The following is a 22,992-nucleotide window of genomic DNA, read 5'->3' as shown; positions in this document are numbered from 1 at the left end:
CCATCACCCACATCACTGGCCAACTTAAACTGCTTTGTACAATCAGGTGCTGATAGAACATGCTTAGTAGTTAGTACAGCTTTTAAGCATTCTGACACTTCCTGGAATTTTTTGTTCTTTTGTAACAAACCAGTCAGCAGAGCAACGACACTGCTGAAGTTTGGCACGGAGTTCGATAAAATCCACTCATGCCTAGAAATCTCAAAACTTCCACAAAACTGGAATTCCACAATAGCTTTTATTTTTGCATCATGTAGGACCACTTTGCTATGTCTAACAGTGTGGCCTAAATATTTATTCACTTGTACCTCAAACCTAACACTATCCTTTTCATGTTTTAAACCACCCCCCCGGGCGACCTGTCTCCAGCTTAATTAAATCATACTTTCTCTCTCTCTCTCTTTCTCTCACACACACACTAACTCTCTCACACACACACGCAGCCTTTTTCATAGAATAACACAATATTCCCCCAAAATATTTTTAAAATACACTCACCTAGTTCTCTCTGACATCACACTAAGATATTTTTGAATTCTGTTGGTGGGCCCTGAATCCAGGCTTCCGCCGCTCTTTATCTCTCTTGCTGCTCTCAGTCAGTTCTCACCCTCCTCACTTGTGCCTTGTAGATGGTGGACAGGCTTTGAGGAGTCAGGAGATGAGTTACTCGTCCCAGAATTCCCAGCTTCTCACCTGCTTTTGTAGCCACGGTATTTATATGGCTAGTCCGGTTCAGTTTCTGGTCAATGGGAACTCTCAAAATGTTGATAGTAGAGGATTCAGTTATGGTAATGCCATTGAATGTCAAAGGGGCAATGGTTAGATTCTCTCTTGTTGGAGATGGTCATTGCCTGGTACTTTCACAAAACCACCTTGACTTCCAAATGTTACTTGCCACTTTTCAAACTGAGCCTGAACGTTGTCCAGACCTTGCATATGGGCATGGACTGCTTCCGTATCTGAGGAGTCAGAATGGGATAGGAAGAATGGGCCACTGGGCATGATGCTGGAGGGTGACTGGGGTCTGAGAGATTCAGGCTCCTCCTGTCAATTGGGATCTCCCTCTTCCCTCTGTACAGGACTTGATAACATGGGAATCAGTGGATCTGCTTTCAGTTCTGGGGACTACACCTCAGGAAGGATACTTTGGTCTTGGAGGGGCTTCAGTGCAAATTCATCAGAATGATACTTAGATCCCTAATAGTGTTATTATAAGGACTGGCTGCATAAATTGGACAGATACCATGGCCCACTCATTGAACATGAGGTAGGTGACCTGACCAATGTTCATTCCCTCAAAATAAGACAGTGAACTGTCCGTTCATTCAGGCTTGTATTCTCTTGAGTATAGAAGATTAAGGGTGATCAAATTGAGATATTTAAGATAATCAAAACATTTGATAGGATAGATAGAGAGAAATTTATTTCTCTGGTGAGATAGTCCAGAATGAAGGGGCAAGCTGTACTCTTAAAATTAGAGCTAGGCTTTTCAGGGTTGATGTCAAGAAACACTTCTTCATACAAGATGTAGGGGAAATCCACGACACACTTGCCCCCAAAAAGCTGCTGAGGCCGGGTCAGTTGAAATTTTCAAAACTGAATTGATGGACCTCTGTTCAGCAAGGGTGATGGAAGCAAGATGGAGTTAAGACAGAGATCAGCCAGGATCTAATTGAATAGTGGAATAGGTTCAATGATTGGTTCCCCCAGTGATTTTGTTTTGGACACGGGATAAGGTGCATTTTCAGCCCACCCACGTAGACCGGTGATGTGGTTTCCTGAGACTTCCTCAGCCATTGGAAACGATCAGCCAGACAAAAAGAAAAACTAATAAAGTGGTTGGCTGCTGGGACAGTGGAACAAACCTGATGTGAAGTGCAGGAGATTCACACCCTCAGTTACTTGTAGTGCCTTGGGACTTTTACATCCACCTGAAAGGGCAGAAGGGACACTGGATTAACATGGCATTGGAAGGAGGGCACCTGGAAGGATGCAGTACTCCCTCAGTACTGCACTGGAGTGTCAACCTAGATTTTGCGCTCAGACTTAATGGCACAGTTCTAAAGAGTGTGCCAGAACAGAGAGACCTGGGAGTTCATGTGCATTGATCTTTGAAGGTGGCAGGACATATTGAGAGAGTGGTTAGCAAAGCATATGGGATCTTGGACTTCATAAATAGAGACATTGAGTACAAAAGCAGAGAAGTTATTCTGAAGCCTGTATAAAGCTCTGGTTAGGCCCCGACTAGATCTGGTCACCGCACTTTGAGATATGAGGATGCAGAGGAGACTTCCCAGAATGGTCCTAGGATGGAGGGGTGTGGGGGATTAGTTACAAGGTTAGTTTGGAAAGGTCGGGGTTGTCCTTTGTAGGAAAGGAGATTGAGGGGGAGATTTGATCAAGGTGTACAAGTTTGTAACAGGTTTAGGTAAGGTAGACAAGGAAAAGCTGCTCCCATTAGCTGATGGTACAAGGACTAGGGGGACACAGATTTAAGGTTTTGGGTAGGAGATACAAAGGGGAATGTGCGAAAGAACCTTTTACTCAGCGAATGGTAACGATCTAGAACTCGCTGCCCACGAGGCTGGTGGAAGTGGAGACTATCAATGATTTCAAAAAGGAATTGGATGGGCACTTGCAGGAAAACGGGAATTGAGCAGACTCGATGGACTGAATGACCTCCTTCTCTGCTTTAAATGACTGTATGATTCTATGGGAAGAATTTAGCCCTCGGATGGCAGGTGGGCCCCACCAGCTCGGCAGCGGGCGTACAGCCAACCCCCGCCACTGAAACAGGGCCCGCCGCCATTTTGAGTGGGCGGGCCAATTAAGGCCCATCCAACAGCCTTCCCGACAGGAAGCGCTAGGCGGTAGGGGTTGGGGGGGTGGGGAGTGGTGCGGGGGGGTGGAGGGATTCCCCATCTGTCAAAGTGCGCTCTTTCATGCTTCAGTCCTGTCTCATGGAGAATACTGACAGTGGAAAAACTTTAAAAATAGAAACGTTAGAACATTATTAACATGTCTCCCTCCTGTGACAATGTCGCACGAGATGGGACATGTTAATAAAGAACACACTAACTTTATTAGAATTACCTGGAAAAACTCAGCAGGTCTGGCAGCATCGGCGGAGAAGAAAAGAGTTGACGTTTCGAGTCCTCATGACCCTTCGACAGAACTTGAGTTCGAGTCCAAGAAAGAGTTGAAATATAAGCTGGTTTAAGGTGTGTGTGTGGCCTCTCTCTCTATCTCTCCGCCCCCCCACACACACACCTTAAACCAGCTTATATTTCAACTCTTTCTTGGACTCGAACTCAAGTTCTGTTGAAGGGTCATGAGGACTCAAAACATCAACTCTTTTCTTCTCCGCCGATGCTGCCAGACCTGCTGAGTTTTTCCAGGTAATTCTGTCTTTGTTTTGGATTTCCAGCATCCGCAGTTTTTTTGTTTTTAACACTAACTTTATTAATTTTTTACAAAACGGACATGAAACTTCGTCCCGCCAGTGGATGAAGTTTCATGAATAATCTGGAGCCCACTGAGGCTCCTGGCCTGCCTGGCCAGCCTTAAGCTTGGACGGGCAGGTCTTTAATTATCTTAATTAGCCCGTCAATGGCCTCAATTGGCCACTGACAGGTCGGCGGGTGGACAGCTGATTTCGCTGTTCGCCCGCCTTCCTAAAAATTTAAATGGACCCTGATGACGTTGGGGGTTCCTCCCGACATCATCCCGTGTCATATTCCCCTCGGCGACCAGGCCCCGCCCCCCAAATCGCCAAGGGGAAAATCCTGGCCTATGACTTTTAGGTCTCTGAATGTAGATATTGTCATTGATTCAACATTACTGGGTATCCCATAAATGGACTGTGCATAAATGAGGGGAGGGCACCATTAAAATGAGAAATTGATGAAGGGCTGCAGTAAATGGGGGAATTGGAGGAAGTGTTAAATGTTTATTAAGTGTCTTTAATTGTACGCAGATGGGGGGCATAGACTTGAGGAGCCTAGAAATAGATAGGCTAAAACTGTGGTTGTTTGGGTTAGGAGATGTATGCTTGTGATACCTAACTCTACATAAATATAAAAGTGCATAAAGATTGGCTCTAGTTGTATCCTTTATCAACTTGTTTTCTGGAATAGAATAGAGAGCATTAGTAAATGGTGGGGGGAGGGGGTTGAATAGCAGCAATAAATATGGGGGGATTAGGGGAGAAGAGGGACAGTAAATGGTGGGAGGATTGGGGAGAGGGCAATAAATGGGGTGGGATTGGGAGAGAGGGACAGTAAATGTGGAAGGATTAGGGGAGAGGGGCAATAAATGTGGGGAAATTGGGGAAGGGGGCAGTAAATGGGGATTGAAGGAGAGGGACAGTGAATGGGTGGAGACGGTGGAGTAAATGTTTGGGGGAAGGGCAGTAAATGGGTGGGGTGGGGGAGAGGGGCAGTAAATGGGGACAGATTGGGGCAGGGGGCAGTAAATCTGGGGGGATGGGGAAAGGGGGAATAAATGTGGGGCTATTGAGGGAGAGAGGCAGTAAATGGGAGGATTGGGGGAGGGGACAGTGATTGGGAGAGGGGCAGTAATCGTGGGGGGATTGGGAGAGGGTGGCAGTAAATTTTAGGAGATACTGGGGGAAAGGCCAGCAAATGGAGGGGTCTATTGTGGGAGAGTGGCAGTAAATGTGGGGGTATTGGGGGAGGGGCCAGTAAATGGGGATTGGAGCAGGAGTCAATAAATGGTGGGGGGGGGGGGTAGATTGGGGGAGGGGCAATAAATGAGGGAAGGGTTGGGGAGAGGACAGTAAATGGGGAAGGGCAGTAAATGTGGGGGATTTGGGGGAGAGGGGCAGTGAATGGGGTTGGGTTGGGGGAGAGGGGCAGTAAATGGGGTTGGGTTGGGGGAGAGGGGCAGTAAATGAGGTTGGGGGCGCTGGAGAAGGGCAGTGAATGGGAGGGGAATTGGGGAGAGAGGCAGTGAAAAGGTTATTTTCTCCAGAAAAAAGAAGATTCAGGTGACCCGAACAAGATCTTTAAAATTATGGAAGGTTTGACAGGGTAGTAATAGAGAAGATGTTTCTAATTACAGAGGTGTCCAAAATTCAAGATGGTCATTAATAAATTCAGGCAAGACTGTGTTACCCAGAGACAGGGTGATCAAAAGTCCTGTTTTTAAAGGTACAGTCCCATATTTAAGTCCTATTAAAAAGTAGCAAATTGTCCCATATCTTCTGCCTCCTGATATTTGTTGCCTTTCATAACACTGGTTTTGCATCATAAACCCCTGTTGAATGTGTCTTTTTAGTAATGAAGGCAGTTTGGTCACCTGAAAATAATCAGGCGTCAGTGCCTGTACCATGTAGGCGAGCTTGTCCTGGCCTGCACTGTATTCTACAACAAGCAGCAGAACGACAAGCAGATCCTCAAACAAATACTTCAAGCTTGAAATACAGTCTACGAGAAACAGCATTGGAGGACAGGACAGGCACTTTTAAAGAACAGTAACCATTTAATTGTCAGTATATACTTATTTTTTTTTTTACTTATCAATGGGATAATAATGCAATACCTTTTTTTAGCTGGGACTTAGTGAACTTGATCTTAATTTGTGCAGCATAGTTCTGATCAATTGCTGTTGAACTTGCTTGAATATGAGTAATTTTACCAGGAGCCCCGCGTAGAGCTCAGCGTAGAGTTATATGGTCACCCTGCCCAGAGGCTGGTGAGAATGTGGTACTCTCACTACCACAAGGCGCTTAGTTAAGGCGTGTAACATGGACGTATTAGAGGGGAAGATAGTTAAGCACGTGAGAGAGAAAGGAATAGAAAGCTTTGCTGATAAGATGAGATGAAAAAGGGCGGGAGGAGAGAAAATACACTGGCCTCTACCCTGTGCTGTAAATTCAATGTAAGCGAGACTTGGATCCTTCTGACACTTGAGGAGAGAGTGCGGCCCACTGAGGTCCAGCTGATGCTTTGATTGGCAGAACCAGGTATTCACTCCCTGCGTTTTGTTTTTCAGGATGTTGCTGATTTTGAATGGGTTATGTGGTTCACCAAGTTCCGAAACTACATTCTTTTTGCCTTATCTGGTCATGTTCTTTTTGGCAAAGCCATCTCCATGACCGTACCTCAGGTGGGTACAAGTTTCCATTCTGTGTGAGTTGTCTGTTCAAATTATTGTTTCTTGCAATGTGGATAATACCGAGGAGGCAGTGTTTATACATACATTCTGGAGCTAACCTGGATTTTTTATTTATTCGTTCAAGGGATGTGGGCATCGCTGGCTAGGCCAGCATTTATTGCCCATCCCTAATTGCCCTTGAGAAGGTGGTGGTGAGCTGCCTTCTTGAACCACTGCAGCCCATGTGGTGTAGGTACACCCACAGTGCTGTTAGGGAAAGAGTTCCAGGATTTTGACCCAGCGACAGTGAAGGAACGGCGATAGATTTCCAAGTCAGGGTGGTGAGTGACACTGCAATTTTGTACACGGACATGTCTGGTGGAACCTTTGGGATAAGCACACGTACAGATGTTAGGAAGCTGTGTCAAACACGATGCTACACCAGCTGCTCCAGGTCCAGGTGTGGAATCCCACTGGCTAAGTGATAGACGGTGTCATGTTAAATGACATCCTAGATACTCACTGTGGGTCGTCAAAAAAAATCTGCATAGAGCTTTTACTGGTTGTTCACCTCCCTCTGGAGACGAAACAATGGGCATAATCCATGGTGGTGCCAATTGTCACATGGCACCATTGGAATGCAAAGGTTTGATGGGCGAAAGGGGCATCTTCTTAATCTGCATTTACACTGGTGCATTTGTTGCAAAGCTGCATTGCACTTGTCAATCAGGATGAAGCTTTTGTAACTTAAACTGTAAGAGTGTCACCCCCCCCACCTCAAATTTGTCACCATCTCAAGTATGCTCCTGCTCTTTCTAAAGCCCGCCCAGCTTCCAGTTCTTTTTAGTCGGAGTTAAGAGTTTGTATCTCCCAATACGTAGGGGTCACTTTCTGACCGCTGTGATTTGCCATATGAGATTGTCCTTTGGCTTGGGGTGAAATGGGGCATTTAGCCAGAAGGAATCGCGCAGACAGGTACGAGAGCTTTACTGAAAGCTGTGGCCTCCAGTTCTCCGAGTCATATTGTGGGTCATAAAGATGTAGCGGGTGAGAAATTTCCTTGATTTTCGATGAGGGGCAGGGAACACCACAGAGACGGTACACACCATTGATAAGGGTGCATGTGGCTGCATGTTCCCCACATGCACCCAAATGACACTATCCTCATGTCTCACAGCCCAGCTGGCTGGTGTGTTTAAATGATACCAGAATTGGATAACATGGGTCCTGGGCCAGGCCTGCGTTGTCCATTCCTGAAAAAAGAAACGCGAACGTCAACAACTTACATTTATATAGCGCCTTTAGCGTAATGGAACATCCCAAGGAGCTTCATAGGATCTTCATAAAACAAAATTTGACACCGTGACATTTAAGAAGATATCAGGGCAGATGCTCAAAGGCTTGGTCAAAGGCATGAGGATTGAGTTTTGCAGTCTGTATTGATTCGAGTGCTGTGGCCACTGTGCGGAAACCTCACACACTTGGACCTTGACCTGAGGCTTCCCAAACTCTGTTTGTCCATCCTTTAGGTGTGGTTGTGATTCTCCTGATAATGTACATTTTTTATTAAATTGATGTGAATATTTACTATATTACCGATGTTCTCTCTTTCACAGCACAGATCCTTATATTTTATGACTTATGGGATATTTGCAATCCTGGCTACAATGGGCACCTCATACCTCATCTTAATCCTGGCCCACTGCATTCTACTCTACAGCATTGGCTTAGCTAAACAGAAGTGGCTGTGTTTCGTTGCTGGCCTTTGCAGCTTAGCAACATTCAAAATAGAGCCTGTGAGCTCTTGGCAGGTAAGAACATAAGAAATAGGAGCAGGAGTAGACCATTCGGCCCCTCTAGCCCATTCCATCATTCAATAAGTTCATGGTTGATCTTCCACCCTCAACTTCACTTTTTATCTCCATCTCCTTATCCCTTGATTCTCTTAACGCTAAAAAATCAATTGACCTCCACCTTGAATACACTCAATGACTGAGCATCTGCTGCTCTCTGGAGTAAAGAATTCCAAAGAGTCACAACCCTCCGAGTGAAGAAATTCCCTCGTTTCAGACTTAAATGACCGACCATAATCCTGAGGCTGTGACCCCTGGTTCTAGATTCTTCAGCCTTGTCTACCCCGACAAGCCCTCTCAGAATTTTATATGTTTCAATAAGATCATGGCCTCTTATTTTCCTAATATAGGTCCTAATATAGAGAACATAGGTCTGCTCTTTTTATTCTTTCATGGGCTGTGAGCATCAATGCCAAGGCCAGCATTTGTTTCCCATCCCTAATTGCCCTTGAAAAGGTGGTGGTGAGCTGCCTTCTTGAACCGCTGCAGTCCATGTCGTGTAGGTACATCCACAGTGCTGCTAGGGAAGGAGTTCCAGGATTTTAACCCAGCAACAGTGAAGGAACAGCAGTATAGTTCCAAGTCAGGATGGTGTGTGGCTTGGAGGGGAACTTGCCTGGCACTTGTATGAGGCAAATGTTACTTGCCACTTATCAGCTCAAGCCTGAATGTTGTCCAGATCTTGCTGCATTTGGATATGGACTGCTTCAGTACCTGAGCAGTTACAAATGGTGCTGAACATTGTGCAATCATCAGCGTATGTGACCTTATGATGGAAGGAAAGTCATTGATGAAGCAGCTGAAGATGGTTGGACCGAGGACACTACCCCGAGGGACTCCTGCAGTGATGTCCTGGGACTGAGATGATTGACCTCCAACAACCACAACCATCTTCTTTTGTGCTAGGTATGACTTCAATCAGTGGAGAATTTTCCCCTGATTCCCATTTTACTCAAACTCTCCTCATGTAATGAGCCTCTCATCCCAGGAATCAATCTAATGAACCTTTCTAGCATCCCTTCTAAGGCAAGTATATCCTTCCTTAGATAAGGTGACAAAAACAGAGCACAATACTCCAGCTGTTATCTCACCAAAGCCCTATATAATTGCTGCAAGACTTCCTTTAGTTTTTATACTCCAATCTTCTTGCAATAAAGGCTAAAATACCATTTGTCTTCCTAATTTCTTCCTGTGCCTGATGTTAATTTTCTGAGATGCGTGTACAAGCCCTTCCAATTTCCACTGTATTTTTGTTTCATTTAATCTGATTTAACTTTTGTTGAGCGGGATCCATTGGAACAGTACCCTTTAGGTCACAGAAGGCCATTATCGAATCCATACTGTGCTCACGTTACAGCCCTCTCTTTGAAGCTGCCCCACCTCTCATTGAAACATTGCAATGCTACCAACCCAGAAGGTTAGCAATATCTGACCGACGACCTTTAATAAGTCTGCAACTTCCAAGTCACACCGGAGCAAAGGCTCATGAAAACAAAGTGAAAGTGCAGTGGGACATGGGCGTTCCATGTGGGCATGTGTGACCAATGTTTAAAGACTTGCACGAGGAGTGCCATTCAGCCCCATGAGCATGTCTGCCTGTTCTGCCAACATCCAAATAGATCTTCTCTGGCCAGTTTTGCTGCATAAACTTTTGATTACCCTGATTTATTGATCTTGGTCTTGATGCCAAACAAGCAGCAACGCAGAATTTAAAAAAAAAAATTTGTTCATGGGATGTGGGTGTCGCTGACTAAGTCAGCGTTTATTGCCCATCCCTAATTGCGCTGTTCAGAGGGCATTGAAGAGTCAATCACATTGCTGTGGGCCTGGAGTCACATGTAGACCAGGTAAGGACAGCAGATTTCCTTCCCTAAAAGGACACCAGGGAACGAGATTGGTTTTTACGACAACCAACAACGGTTTTGTGGTCATCATTCGACTTTTAATTCCAGATTTTTGTTGAATTCAATTATATTGAATCCTGGTGGGATTCCAACCCAGGTCCCCAGAGGATTACCCCAGATCTTCTGGAATGCTAGTCCAGTGACAATACGGCTATGCCACCACCTCTGCCCTAAGCGGGGCAAACGCAGGTAACTGTGTAATGAAGTATCCTTTTAGTAATATTTTTAAAATTTATTCTTACATGGGTGTCGAAGGCAAGGCCAGCATTTGTTGCCCATCCCCATTTGTTCTTGAACAGAATGAGTTGCTAGGCCGTTTCAGGGGGCGCTTAAGAATCAGCCTCATGGCTGTGGGTCAGGAGCCACGTGTAGGCCAGACCAGGTAAGGACGGCAGATTTCCTTCCCCAACAGGACATTATTGAACCAGACGGGTTGTTAACAATTGATAGTTTCGTGGTCACCATTACTGAGACTAGCTTCCTATTCTAGATATACTAGTTAAATTCCGCCAGCTGCCACAGTGGGATTTGAACCCATCTCTCCAGAACATTAGCTTGGGCCTCTGGATTACTAGCCCAGTGACATTGCCACGTCACAACCATCTCCCCCCAGTATGCAGAGCAGAAGTGTGCTCCACCCAAAGCTTCCTATAACTGCCTTCCTTCTGAAATTAATAAAATTGATCACTCATTAATATTTTTTTTATTCTTTCATGAGATGTAATGTGTTGCTGGCTAGGCCGGTGTTTATTGCCCATACCTAATTGCCCTTGAGAAGTTGGTGGTGAGCTGCTGTGGTGTAGGTACACCCACAGTGCTTTCTGCTACAACAGACCAGTCGAGAGTCAGCCACATTGCTGTAGGACTGGAGTCGCATGTAGGCCGGACTGTGGTTCAGGTGGCAGCATTCCTCCCCTGGAGGGCATAAGGTATAGGAGCAGGATTAGACCACGTGGCCCACCGTGCCTGCTCCACCATTCAATACAATCATGGCTGACCTTGGGCTTTAACTCCATGTTCCTGCCCCATCTCCATATCCCTTCATTTCCCTGAAGGTTAGTGAACCAGATGGGTTCTTACTACAATCTGGTAGTTTCATGATTATTGATAAGATTAGCATTTGATTCCTGATTCATTAACTGAATTTAAATTCCCCGAGCTGCTGTGGTGGGATTTGAACTTGCATCTTGGGATCATTAGTCCTGGCCTTTGGATTACCAGCCCAGCAACATTGCCACTATGCCACTGTCCCCCTTATAATGCCTGGTAACACGGCCCCACATTAGTAGCCAACAGTTTGCCCTCCCGCACTCCTCAAACTGCCTGGATAGAAGCCAGTTCCCGATTGTGTCCGTAGTGATGAGTTTAAGTGCGGCAAGTTATCTAAACTGGAACTCTGCTGCTTTATGTGGTCAGACCGTGAGCCTCACTGTCTGTTTTTGCAACTTCTAACAAGCTCACCCATTGCATAGGAAATAGATTTCTCTTCCTGTCAGCGGCCCCCCCCCCCCCCCAAACAAAAGAACAAAGTGCGTTGCTATGATGGGTCCTGTAGGCTTGCCACACATCAGCGGGCCAGGGCCTTACTAGAGCTGTTGGCCTCTTTCCTGTTGGAATCGTCCTAAGGCTTTCCAGCCTTACACGGGGCTGAACTGAACTGGCCCCGTCTGAACTCTTATCTGGTCCATCTCATTCCTAGACCGGGTTTGTGACGGGCACCTTCCAGCTCCACGATGTCCTGTTTTATGGAGGGAGTGGCTTCACCATCATGCGATGTATGAGCTTTGCCTTGGAAAATGCTGAGAGGAAAGATGGGAACTTCTCGATCCTGGACCTACTGATATACAACTTCTACCTCCCTTTCTTCTTTTTTGGACCTGTTATGACCTTTGATCAGTTCTACGCTCAGGTAAACTTTGAAACAGCGCATGGGAGATTTAAAGAAAGACTGGCATTTATATAGCGCCTTTCACAACCTCGGGGACGGCCCAGGGTGCTTCACAACACAAAAATGTGTGAACTTGGGAAACAGCAACAACTCACAAACAACCCTCAGATAAAAATACACCCGTTGTGTTTTTTTTCGTGATATCGTTAGCAGGATAAATATTGGCCACAACGCTGGGGAGAACTCGCCTGCTGGTTCTCAAAATAGCGCCATGGGATCTATTACACCCACCTGAGAGGGAAGACATGGCCCTGGTTTAATGCCTCATCTGAAAGGTGGCATTTCTGGCAGTGCAGCACCCCCTCAGTCCTGCAGTGGAGCATCAGTCTATGTGCACCAGTCCCTGGTGGGTGTTGAACAACATTCCCTCTAAGCTACGCAGGTGCACGTCTGCGCTGCAGTTGGTAATGTGTCATGTGAGAGAACAAATAGGCCACTCAATAGCAGCGGTCACTTTAAGGGGATCTTAAAGGGGTCACACATTGCAATAAAAGGGCCGTGCACAGGAATTAGAGGTAACATTGGTGTATGGGTTGAGATCTACCAAATGGGATTGGGTTTGTTGACTCCTGATGACCTTTTCCTGTTACCAAAGGTTCTCTTACTCTGAGCCCTCGTGTCTCACAGGTAAAGCAACCGAAGTTCATTCGGAAAGAGAATGAGATGTGGAACATCAGGAAATATGCTTTAGCGCATCTTACTGTAATAATCCTCGTTGATGTCTTCTTCCATTACCTCTACATTCTGACCATCCCTTCAGACCTGAAGCTGGTGGCAAGCCTTTCCGACTGGGCATTAGGTAGGTCACCAGATTGCCCATCGCCTTGGCCTCCCAAACTCCCACCCCATCAGAGCTCCACGTCCATGTTCGAACCTCCACTCTTAAACCCTGCTTGACCATTGTCTCTAACCTCACTGACTCTCTGTCCCCTAACCATGTGGATCTGAACATCCTCGTCCTCTGGTACAAAATCCTCCGTCGCCTTTTTTTGGATTGGTCACGCCCCACCCTCCCTCTGCAACTTCCCCCAGTCTTGCGCTCAGCTCCCTCTCTGCCCCCTCTGAGTTTGCGCCACTGTCTGTACCACTGAAACTAGAATTCTTCTCCTCCTCCCAAAACTGCTATTTCAAAAAAATGTATTGACTATTTAAAGATTAACACTAAAGGAAAGCAGAACACAACCAGTGAAATAGTTTTTAAGCATATAGCTACTGTTGTAATGTAGGGTAGGCATGATCTCATAAAAAGTAATGAGATAAACATTTCACGATTCACATCCTGTATAAACCCAAGGCATACCGCCATTTTTGTAGGAATTCTTTGCCCATCCATAGTCACTTAGATACATGGAGAAGTAAAGGCACGCAGTAGTGCTGTGTTACAGATCACTCAGGTAGTTTAAGTGCTGTGTGGCGCTGTGCGCTTTAACATGGTGTACTCAAGCCATGGGCAATGATGGTAGTGGCTCCAACCTTCTTCCCATCACATGGCTGACCAGGAATCTCTCCCACTCTTACTTCCTGCCATTGATGTGTGTAGGAAGGATTTACAGCTTGATACAAGACCTGTTTGGCCACATTATGAACTCACCTTCCTTGGCCATCAAGTCCTGGGGTGGGACTTGAACCCAGAGTTTCTTGGCTCTAGAGGCTGGGGCACTGCCCACTGCGCCCCTAGAGCTCCAATATAATGGCACCTACAAAACCAGAAAATCAAACCCTGCACTGATGGAGTCCACAAATTTTTACTGATGAACCTTGTCTTCCTTTTTGCCCTGATTTCACTTGCACAGCTTGTTTGGCTTATTTCAACCTGGTGTATGACTGGGTAAAGGCAGCAGTGATGTTCGGAGTGATTGGGACAGTGGCCAGGCTCGATTATTTCGACCCACCCAAACCACCAAAATGTATCACCATGCTGTATGTATTTGCTGAAACGTAAGTGCTTTTTTTTCTCTTTCAATTCCAGTTTATTCCGTTTCCTTGCACTTGTCCTAAAGAAACAACTCAGAGTTGCTCCAAGAGTGGGGAATTGGGGATTAACAGCGAAAAAAAGATTGACCACTGTTTTTCCCTGTTGCGCTTTGCACCTGTCACTGTAACAATGGAATTTTTCCACCAGTCAGGTTTAAAGAGGCTGATGTTACAAGAGAGCAGGCAGTGTGGATAGACTGGGGCAGCTCTGCTCTGTGGACTTAATGTCCTATTTTCTTTTCATTAAATTGTAGAACAGTACAGCATAGAAGGCCATTCAGCCCATCCAGTCTGCACCAGCTCTATTAAGGAACATGCTGGTTGATTCCATTCCCTGGCTCGTTTCTCCTTCATGAATTCAGTGAATTCCCTTTCGAATAAATCTATTTCGACTGTCCTTATCAGGTGGTACATCCCAAATCTTAATCTTGCATTATGTAAAGAAGCTTTTCCTCATTCTACCTTTGATTCATTTGCCAACCATCTTAAATCTGTAGCCTCCAGCCATTTGATTTATTATATCTAAGTCCTTTGTGAATGTCAACTCTTCTCTAAACCTTCTCTGCTCTAAGGAGAACCTTTTTTATTTATACTTGGGATGTTGGCGTTTCTGGCAATGCCAACATTTAATGGTCATTCCTCATTGCCCTTGAGAAGGTGGTGGTGAGCCCCCCTCCTCTGGCTGGAGGTGTCTGATCTCACATCTACCCATAGTTAACACAATGCCAATTAAATCATTTGACTTAGAACTAGCTAAGAACCTATTTAAGCTCAGGATTGAGGGGTTCTATAGATAGAGGTAGTTGAATGTCTGGTGGAAGATGATGATTACTGAATTGTTGAGAGCGTGGACATGTCAGGCCAAGGTAGCCAGTTGGTCATGAATATGTGATCCCGGGCTTTATTTAAAAAATAACGCTTGGAATAAGGGTGTTGCTGGCATTTACCGCCCATCCCTAGTTGAGAAGGTAGTGATAAAGCTGCCTGCTTGGGTGGCTGCAGTCTGCATGGTGAATCTCCTCCCACAGTGATGTTAGGGAGGGAGTTCCAAGGTTTTGACCCAGCAATGATAAAGGAGTAGTACAAGGTGAAACCACCGTGCTGAGTGCTTCCTGATTAAAGAAGCACTGTGCAGCATTTTCCCTCTGAAGGTGGAATGGGTTGGGTAGACAGAGTTGTGGCTGGTCCATGCCATGGATTAAACAGAGCTCCCAACTCTCTTTGCTTTCATGTCTTCTACCAATGAGAACATGGGGCAAAGGGACAAATTTAAAATATTTTATACCATCCGCTAAGTGTGTGCTTTATGTTTCAGGCACTTTGACAGGGGGATAAATGACTGGCTGTGCAAGTAAGTAACATTTGTTTGTTTTATTCGCTTTAATTTGCTCCCGGGGATGTGGGTGAAGCTGACAAGGCCCACGTTTAGTGGCTGTCTCTAAGTAGAAGGTGGTGGGAGTTTCTCGTTGTGATGATAGTGCTCCCGTGACATTGCTGTGCATCAGTTGTCAACTGCATTTTCCACAGTGATGACACTCTAAGACTAATTCATTTGCTGCAAAGCGCTTTGGGGCATTGTGAGGCTGTGAAGGGCGCTATATAAATGCAAGATCATTCTTTTGTAGCTAATATCTTTGGCAAGGCTGCCCCTGGAGGTTTATCTTTGGTGTGGGTGAGCTCTGCCACGACAGAAAGCATGGACATAGCTAACAACGTCAGCTGGGATGAGGTGGTGAAATTCAGATCGGCGCCCCCTGCTCTCCATCCGGTGAACTCCACCCAGAACTTCGACCCCTCCCCCCCACACACAACCTCACCTTCCCCCCCACCATCTTTGCTGGGAAGTGAAAGCAGGATAAGAGGAGATGGTGGTGTAGTGGCAACATCACAGGACTAGGAACAGGGTTTCAAATCCCACCATGGCAGCTGATGGGATTTAAATTCAATTGATGAAATCTGGAATTATAAACCATCGTCGATTGTTGTAAAAATCAGTTTGCTCACTAATGCCCCTTTAGGGAAGGAAATCTGCCGTCCTTACCTGGTCTGGCCTACATGTGACTCCAGACCCACAGCAATGTGGTTGACTCTTAACTGCCCCCTGAAATGGCCCAGCAAGCCACTCCGTTTGAGGGCAATTAGGGATGGGCAACAAATGCTGGCCTTGCCACTGACACCCTTATCCCATGAATGAATAAAGGGGAAAAAATAAGGTTTGGCCACATTGGGCCCCGCCATGATGGAATGGGTTGCTTGTGCTCACCACCAGTAACTGTATGACTCTGCCCCAGCGAGGGAAACGTCTGTAACAGAGCACTGCCATCTAATTTTGCTTTTTTTCCCCCAGGTACGTTTATGATTATCTGGGAGAAGACCACGACAACATTCTGAAGGAGCTCCTGGCGACAGTTTGCACCTTCTTGATCACTACACTCTGGCTTGGTCCAGGGAACGTGGTCTATATCTGGTCCATGTGTAACTGCTTTGGCCTCAACTTTGAACTCTGGGTGCAAAAGTTTTTTCAGCGTGAACCCTTCGCATCAATGGAGGTAAGACCCTAGTTTCAAAATACGTCCCTCGTTGGTTAATATTCTTCCACCCACCACCTCCACCCCCCACACCCCCCACCCCCCCCGCCCACCCACCCCCCACCCCGCCCCAAGCTGGGAGATTCTGCAACTATCCTGGCTTAGTCGGTACATGCTCTGCCCTGCTGAGCCATTCCAACCTCTTATTGACAATGTCTCATTTGGTGGCACACTCACGTCTGAGTCCGAAGGTTGTGGGTCCAAGCCCATACTTCAGGATTTGAGTATAAAAATGTAGACTGACATTCCAGTGCAGTACTAAGGGAGTGCTGCATTTTCAGAGGTGCTGTTTTTCATGATGAGATGCTAAACTGAGACTTTTGCTGCCCTCTTGGGTGAACAGGAGAAATAGGGTAGGAGTAGGCCATACAGCCCATCGAGCCTACTTAGCCATTCAGTACGATCAGGACTGATCTTGGGCTTCAACTCCACTTTCCCACCTGCTCTCCATACCCCTTAATTCCCTGAAAGACCAAAAATCTGTCTATCCCAGCCTTAAATATATTCAGTGATGGAGCATCCACAACCTCTGGGGTTTGTGAATTCCAAAGTTTCACAGCTCTTCGATTGACATAATTTCTCCTCATCTCAGTCCTCAATGATCGGCCCCTTATCCTGAGACTGTGCCACCATGTTTTAGGTTCCCCCACCCAGCAGAGACAGCCTCTCAGCACCCACCCTAACAAGCCCCTTCAGAATCTTGAAGGTTTCAATGAGATCGCCCTCATTCTTCTAAACTCCAGAGAATGAAGGCCCAATTTATTCAGTCTCTCATCATAGGACAACCCCCTTATCCCAGGGACCAATCTAGTCAACCTCCGTTGCACTGCTCCGATGGGTGGAAGCAAAAGAACCCGTGGAATTGTTTTGAAGAGCAGCGGGGTTCTCCCTGGCCAATATTTATTTCTCAACCCACATCATTTTTAAGATAATTAAACAGATTATCGAGCCATTAATACATTGCTTTTTGTGGGAGCTTGCTGTGCACATATTAGCTGCTTTGTCCAGTAGTCATAGAAGGCCCGATAGAAATACAGGGGCTTCTTTCTTTCCTCCTTACTTTCAGGAAGGTTCCAAGTTTTGATTGCCAATTCTGAGATAACTGGATTCAGCTGTAGGAGCCCTATATTGTCTTCAGTAGGGAAGGAGCTTCCAATGGCCTAATTTAAGCTGCCCCTTAAAATCTGCCCTTTAAAACCTGCCTCGCTTGGCCTAAATAGCCCAGTGGTTATGGTACTGGGTTTGTAACCCCAAGATCAAGAGTTCAAATCTCACAATGGCAAACTATGAAACAATGTAACTTCATCTGAAACAGATGGAAACAGGTTTACTCAAAAGAGTATCAAGAGTTCAAATCTCACAATGGCAAACTATGGAACAATGTGACTTCATCTGAAACAGATGGAAACAGGTTTGTACTCGAAAGAGTATCAAGAGTTCAAATCTCATAATGGCAAAACAATGTAACTTCATCTGAATAGGAACAGATGGAAACGTGTTTGAACTAAAAAGAGAGTTACAAAAACTGGTGTTGTTTCCCTTTAATTTAAAAGATTATCAAGAGTTCAAATCTCACAATGGCAAACAATGTAACTTCATCTGAATAGGAACAGATGGAAATGTGTTTGTGCTCAAAAGAGTTACAATTTAGCTTGGCCTAAATAGCCAAGTGGTTATGGTACTGGGTTTGTAACCCTAAGATCAAGAGTTCAAATCTCACAATGGTAAACTATGAAACAATGTAACTTCATCAAGAGTTCAAATCTCACAATGGCAAAACTATGACTGACAGCAAGCTAGCTGGCCTATAGTTTCCTGTTTACGCTTGGCCTAAATAGCCAAGTGGTTATGGTACTGGGTTTGTAATCCTAAGATCAAGAGTTCAAATCTCACACTGGCAAGGCTTGGCCTAAATAGCCAAGTGGTTATGGTACTGGGCTTGTAACCCCAAGATCAAGAGTTCAAATCTCACAATGGCAAACTATGAAAACAATGTAACTTCATCTGAAACAGATGGAAACCTGTTTGCACTCGAAAAAGTTACATCTTGCCTACGGCCATACTGGCCTGAAAATACCCGATCTCTTCTGATCTCGGAAGCTAAGCAGACTCAGGCCTGGTTAGTACTTGGATGGTAGACTTCCTGGGAATACCAGGTGCAGTAGGCTTTAAAAGCCTGGCCTAAATAGCCAAGTGGTTATGGTACTGGGTTTGTAACCCCAAGATCAAGAGTTCAAATCTCACAATGGCAAAACTATGAAACAATGTAACTTCATCTGAAATCAAGAGTTCAAATCTCACAATGGCAAACTATGAAACAATGTAACTTCATCTGAAACAGATGGAAACAGGTTTACTCAAAAAGAGTATCAAGAGTTCAAATCTCACAATGGCAAACTATGAAACAATGTAATTTCATTGGCTTGGCCTAAATAGCCAAGTGGTTATGGTACTGGGTTTGTAACCCTAAGATCAAGAGTTCAAATCTCACAATGGCAAAACTATGAAACAATGTAACTTCATCTGAAACAGATGGAAACAGGTTTACTCAAAAGAGTATCAAGAGTTCAAATCTCACAATGGCAAACTATGAGAAACTATGTAACTTCATCTGAAACAGATGGAAACGGGTTTGTACTCGAAAGAGTTACAATTCTAAGGGGGAGGTGATGGTGTAGTGGTATTGTCACTGGACTGGTACTCCATGGATTGGTGTCATGCTCTGTCTTCCTGGGTTCAAATCCTACCATGGCAGATGGTGAAATTTAACCCCCGGACTTTGTCACAAGAATCCAGAGATTGTTAGTCGACTTCTTCTGGGACAAAAGATTGCACTGGGTCGCTGCCGAGGTTCTGAGTCTCCCGCTTAGGGAGGGTGGTCAGGCGCTAGTGTGCCTACGCACACAGGTGGCGACTTTCCGCCCTCAGACCCTGCAGCGATACCTCTACGTCGAGCCTCCTCCTAGATGGTGTGCCCTGATGACGTATTTCTTCCGTCAGGTGCACGGCCTGAATTATGACGTGCAGCTCCTGTTTATAGAACAGCTGGGCCTCGGTGGCTCCTTGCAGGCGTTGCCCGTCTTTTACCAGGACCTGATCAAAGTCTGGAAAGTGGTCGCCTCGCGACGCAGCTCTCCCCCGTCAGGAGTAGCGGCTATCGTCAGAGAGCCGCTGCTCAGGAATCCGCCCCTCCGTCCTTTTCAGTGGTTGGCGGAGAGGAGGGCTGTGGCCGCAGGGGTGACCAGGATCGGGGACGTGCTGGGTGGCGGAGGACTGGGCTGGATGCTCCCGCAGGAGTTGGCGCGACGCGCGTCTGTGAGTGTCCAGGTCGCAGCCGATGCCATCCAAGACCTGAGAACGGTCGTGCTTGGACCTGACGTTATTTTGGGTCTTGAGGCGGCCCAGGTGCGTGGTGGTCTTCCGTCTGAGCGTTCCCCTGTTCGGACAGAATTCCACATTGGCCCCAAGCCCCGAACCCTCCCTCGGGTGCTGGTGCCCCGCAATATGAGCCGCCTCGGGGACATGCCCTCTGTGCCTTTTGGCACGGCAAAGAGGGGCTTTTTGTACGGACTGCTGCTGCACACCTTCCATTTTCTCGCCCTTGTCCGTCGACCGGACACGCCCTGGCGTGCCTTGTTGCCGTCCGGCGGCGGAGGCCCCCGATGGGAGGCCCTCTACGGAGGTGTCCTCCCCCTTTCTATCGGGGACCTGGGTTGGAGGGTGTTGCATGCAGCAGTCCCTTATAATAAGAGGATGCATTGGTTCACGGACTCTCAGGACACATGCCCTTTTTGCGGTCTTGTGGAGTCCGTGGACCATGTATACATAGGGTGTTGTAGGCTGCACTCCCTTTTTAGTTATTTGAAAAACCTTTTATTGATGTTTTGTTTGCACTTCAGCCCCACGCTCCTGATCTATGGGCACCCGGTGCGGAAGGGGGTCGGGAAGGAGGAGGACCTCCTCGTGAACCTGCTCCTGGGCCTGGCCAAGTTGGCCATTAACAGGTCCAGGCAGCGGGCGATCGACGGGGGAGTCCCGCCCGATTGTTTGTCCCTCTTCCGCGGCTACGTTCGCTGCCGGATGCCCCTGGAGAAGGAGCACGCGGTGTCTGCTGGCACTCTCGAGGCCTTCCGTGCTCGGTGGGCACCGCGGGGACTGGGGTGTTTTGTTGACCCCTTTAATCACATTTTGATTTAAAGTTGGTAAGTTTCCTTTAAACTTTGTTCTTGGTTTTACAGCTGACCTGAATTAGGGGCTGTGCCTGATTTATCCCAATTTTGTTGATTTGGTTTTCATTTAAAAGATTATCAAGAGTTCAAATCTCACAATGGCAAGCTATGAATCAGGCTGTGTCACCATGCTACGCATCATCAAGAGTTTAAAACCTGCCTCGCTTGGCCTAAATAGCCAAGTGGTTATGGTACTGGGTTTGTAACCCCAAGATCAAGAGTTCAAATCTCACAATGGCAGAGCTATGAAATATCATCAAGAGTTCAAATCTCACAATGGCGAAACAATGTAACTTCATCTGAAACAGATGGAAATAGGTTTGTACTCAAAAGAGTTAAAGGTTTATCACTTTAGCTTGGCCTAAATAGCCAAGTGGTTATGGTACTGGGTTTGTAACCCCAAGATCAAGAGTTCAAATCTCACAATGGCAAACTATGAAACAATGTAACTTCATCTGAAACAGATGGAAACGGGTTTGTACTCGAAAGAGTTAAAACCTGCCTCTTTGACCAAGTTTTTGACAACCTGTTCTAACATCTCCTCATGTGAGCCGCTGGCAAGTCCTGACCAATGACGCTCCTTTTAAACACCATGGGTCTTAAAGGTGCTCTACAAATGCAAGTTGTTGTTGATAGCAGCTGGAAAGTGTAAGTATGTGTAATGTGGAGGTGGTGTTGGGAAGATGGCAGCTGGAGGGTGGGGTAAGGGGAAAGGTTGGGATCAGATGAACTGGATTGCAGCGGAGGCCAGTAGAAGCCTAACACAGCTGGGGGGGTGGGGAGGGGGGGCGGGCGGTGCGTGTGGGACTTTAGGAACTTGAGGTGGAAGTGGGGTCAGTGGAAAATAGTGATCAGAAAGAAAGCCCAGAGCTCGCTGAATTACAAGGGATTTTTTTATTCATTTATGAGATGTGAGCATCACTGACATTTACCCATCCCTAATTGCCCTTGAGACAACTGAGTGGCTTGCTAGACCATTTCAGAGGGCAGTTAAGAATCAGCTGCATTGCTATGGGTCTGGAGCCACACATAGACTAGACAGGGTAAGGACAGCAGAGTTCGTTCCCTAAAGGGCGTCAGTGAGTCGGAGGCATTATTTCAACAATCCTCCCCAGTTCCGCAGACCACCATTACTGGCGCTAGCTTTTTAAATTCCAGATTTATTTAATTAATTCAGTTTAAACCCCCCCTAGCTGCTGTGCTGGGATTTGAACTCATGTTTTCTGAATAGTCATTTGGTAGTACAGAACTTGGAGTATTGCTGAAAAAAGACACATGCTGTCGAAGCTTTTCATCTCGCACTTACCAGGACAATTCACAAGAATGCCAAATGCAAAAGGAAGAATAATTTATGAAATGAGAGTGCTGATTGGTTGGCAAGTGGACTCAAATTGGTAAAGGCGTTGCCATGGAGAGTGCACCAGTCAACTGATCACTGATAGTTAACTGCCAAACTTTGTTTAAATCGAAACCAGGCAGGTTGACTCTGATTGGTCAAGGCATTGTCCTGGGGAATGAACCAGAGAATGTCTATTGCCCATTTTGTTTTGTTGAAACAGGTGCACAACCATTCAGCACTCTTCTCATGAGGTATAAATTGTTGTCCCCTTTACATTTGGTATTCTTGTGAATTGTCCCGATAAGTGCCATATAAAAAAAGTCTGACAACATGCAATACTCAAGTTCTCTGAATTATTAGTCAAGGCCTCTGGATTACCAGTCCAGTAACATAACCACTATGGTACCATTCCCAGTAGGGAGTACACACTCACAATCATAAAGATCTGATGGTACTAAAACAGGATTATTTTTCTTCTGGCAAGAGCCAGGGAAAAAGGGAATAATAATCATAACGCAAGAGGAGGTGTAGAGTGCAAGCCTTTCCTTTGGGAAGAGTGGAAAGAAAGGCGGAGGAAGAGAATGCCAGTCGAGAAAGCGTTTTGGAACATGAAATAAAAGAGACTTAAAGGGAAATTCTTTGTTCAGTGACATCATTGTGTGATGCCATCACATCAAATGGCAAAAAACATCGGGAGAAGAAGTAATGAGCTGTTTGAATTATAATCAATTAAATATTATTTTTGTTTTTGTGTCATAAAGAACATAGGAGCAGGAGGAGGCCATTCGGCCCCTCGTGCCTACTCCACCATTCATCTAGATGATGGCTGATCCTCTACCTCAACGCTATTTTTCCACACCGCCCCCTATTCCTTGATATTGTCAATATCTAGAAACCTGTCGATCTCTGTCTTGAACATGCTCAATGACTGAGCCTCCGCTGCCCTGTAGGGTAGAGGATTCCAAAGATTCGCACCCTCTGAGTGAAGAAGTTCTTCCTCATCTCAGTCTTAAATGGCCCGCACCTTATTCCAAGACTCT

At 46.0% G+C, this 22,992-nt stretch overlaps 1 protein-coding gene and 1 non-coding gene across 4 annotated transcripts in view; both read left to right on the top strand.

Annotated features, from left to right (window-relative positions):
- Window positions 1-22,992, top strand: part of LOC121276215 (protein-cysteine N-palmitoyltransferase HHAT-like protein) — a 69,017-nt gene that overhangs the window by 38,415 nt on the left and 7,610 nt on the right. For all 3 annotated transcript variants that reach the window (XM_041184382.1, XM_041184384.1, XM_041184383.1), the window contains 7 exons: window positions 6,016-6,129; window positions 7,734-7,928; window positions 11,574-11,783; window positions 12,450-12,621; window positions 13,616-13,760; window positions 15,112-15,147; window positions 16,144-16,345. In XM_041184382.1, coding sequence (XP_041040316.1) covers window positions 6,016-6,129; window positions 7,734-7,928; window positions 11,574-11,783; window positions 12,450-12,621; window positions 13,616-13,760; window positions 15,112-15,147; window positions 16,144-16,345 — 1,074 coding nt within the window. The remainder of the gene's footprint in view (window positions 1-6,015; window positions 6,130-7,733; window positions 7,929-11,573; window positions 11,784-12,449; window positions 12,622-13,615; window positions 13,761-15,111; window positions 15,148-16,143; window positions 16,346-22,992) is intronic.
- Window positions 18,434-18,552, top strand: LOC121276628. The gene has a single exon (XR_005942708.1). It is a non-coding gene; the product is annotated as a 5S ribosomal RNA (ribosomal RNA).

This window comes from Carcharodon carcharias, chromosome 3 (genome assembly GCF_017639515.1).
Source record: "Carcharodon carcharias isolate sCarCar2 chromosome 3, sCarCar2.pri, whole genome shotgun sequence".
Lineage (NCBI taxonomy): Eukaryota > Metazoa > Chordata > Chondrichthyes > Lamniformes > Lamnidae > Carcharodon > Carcharodon carcharias.
This window is presented reverse-complemented; position numbering and strand designations above follow the sequence as displayed.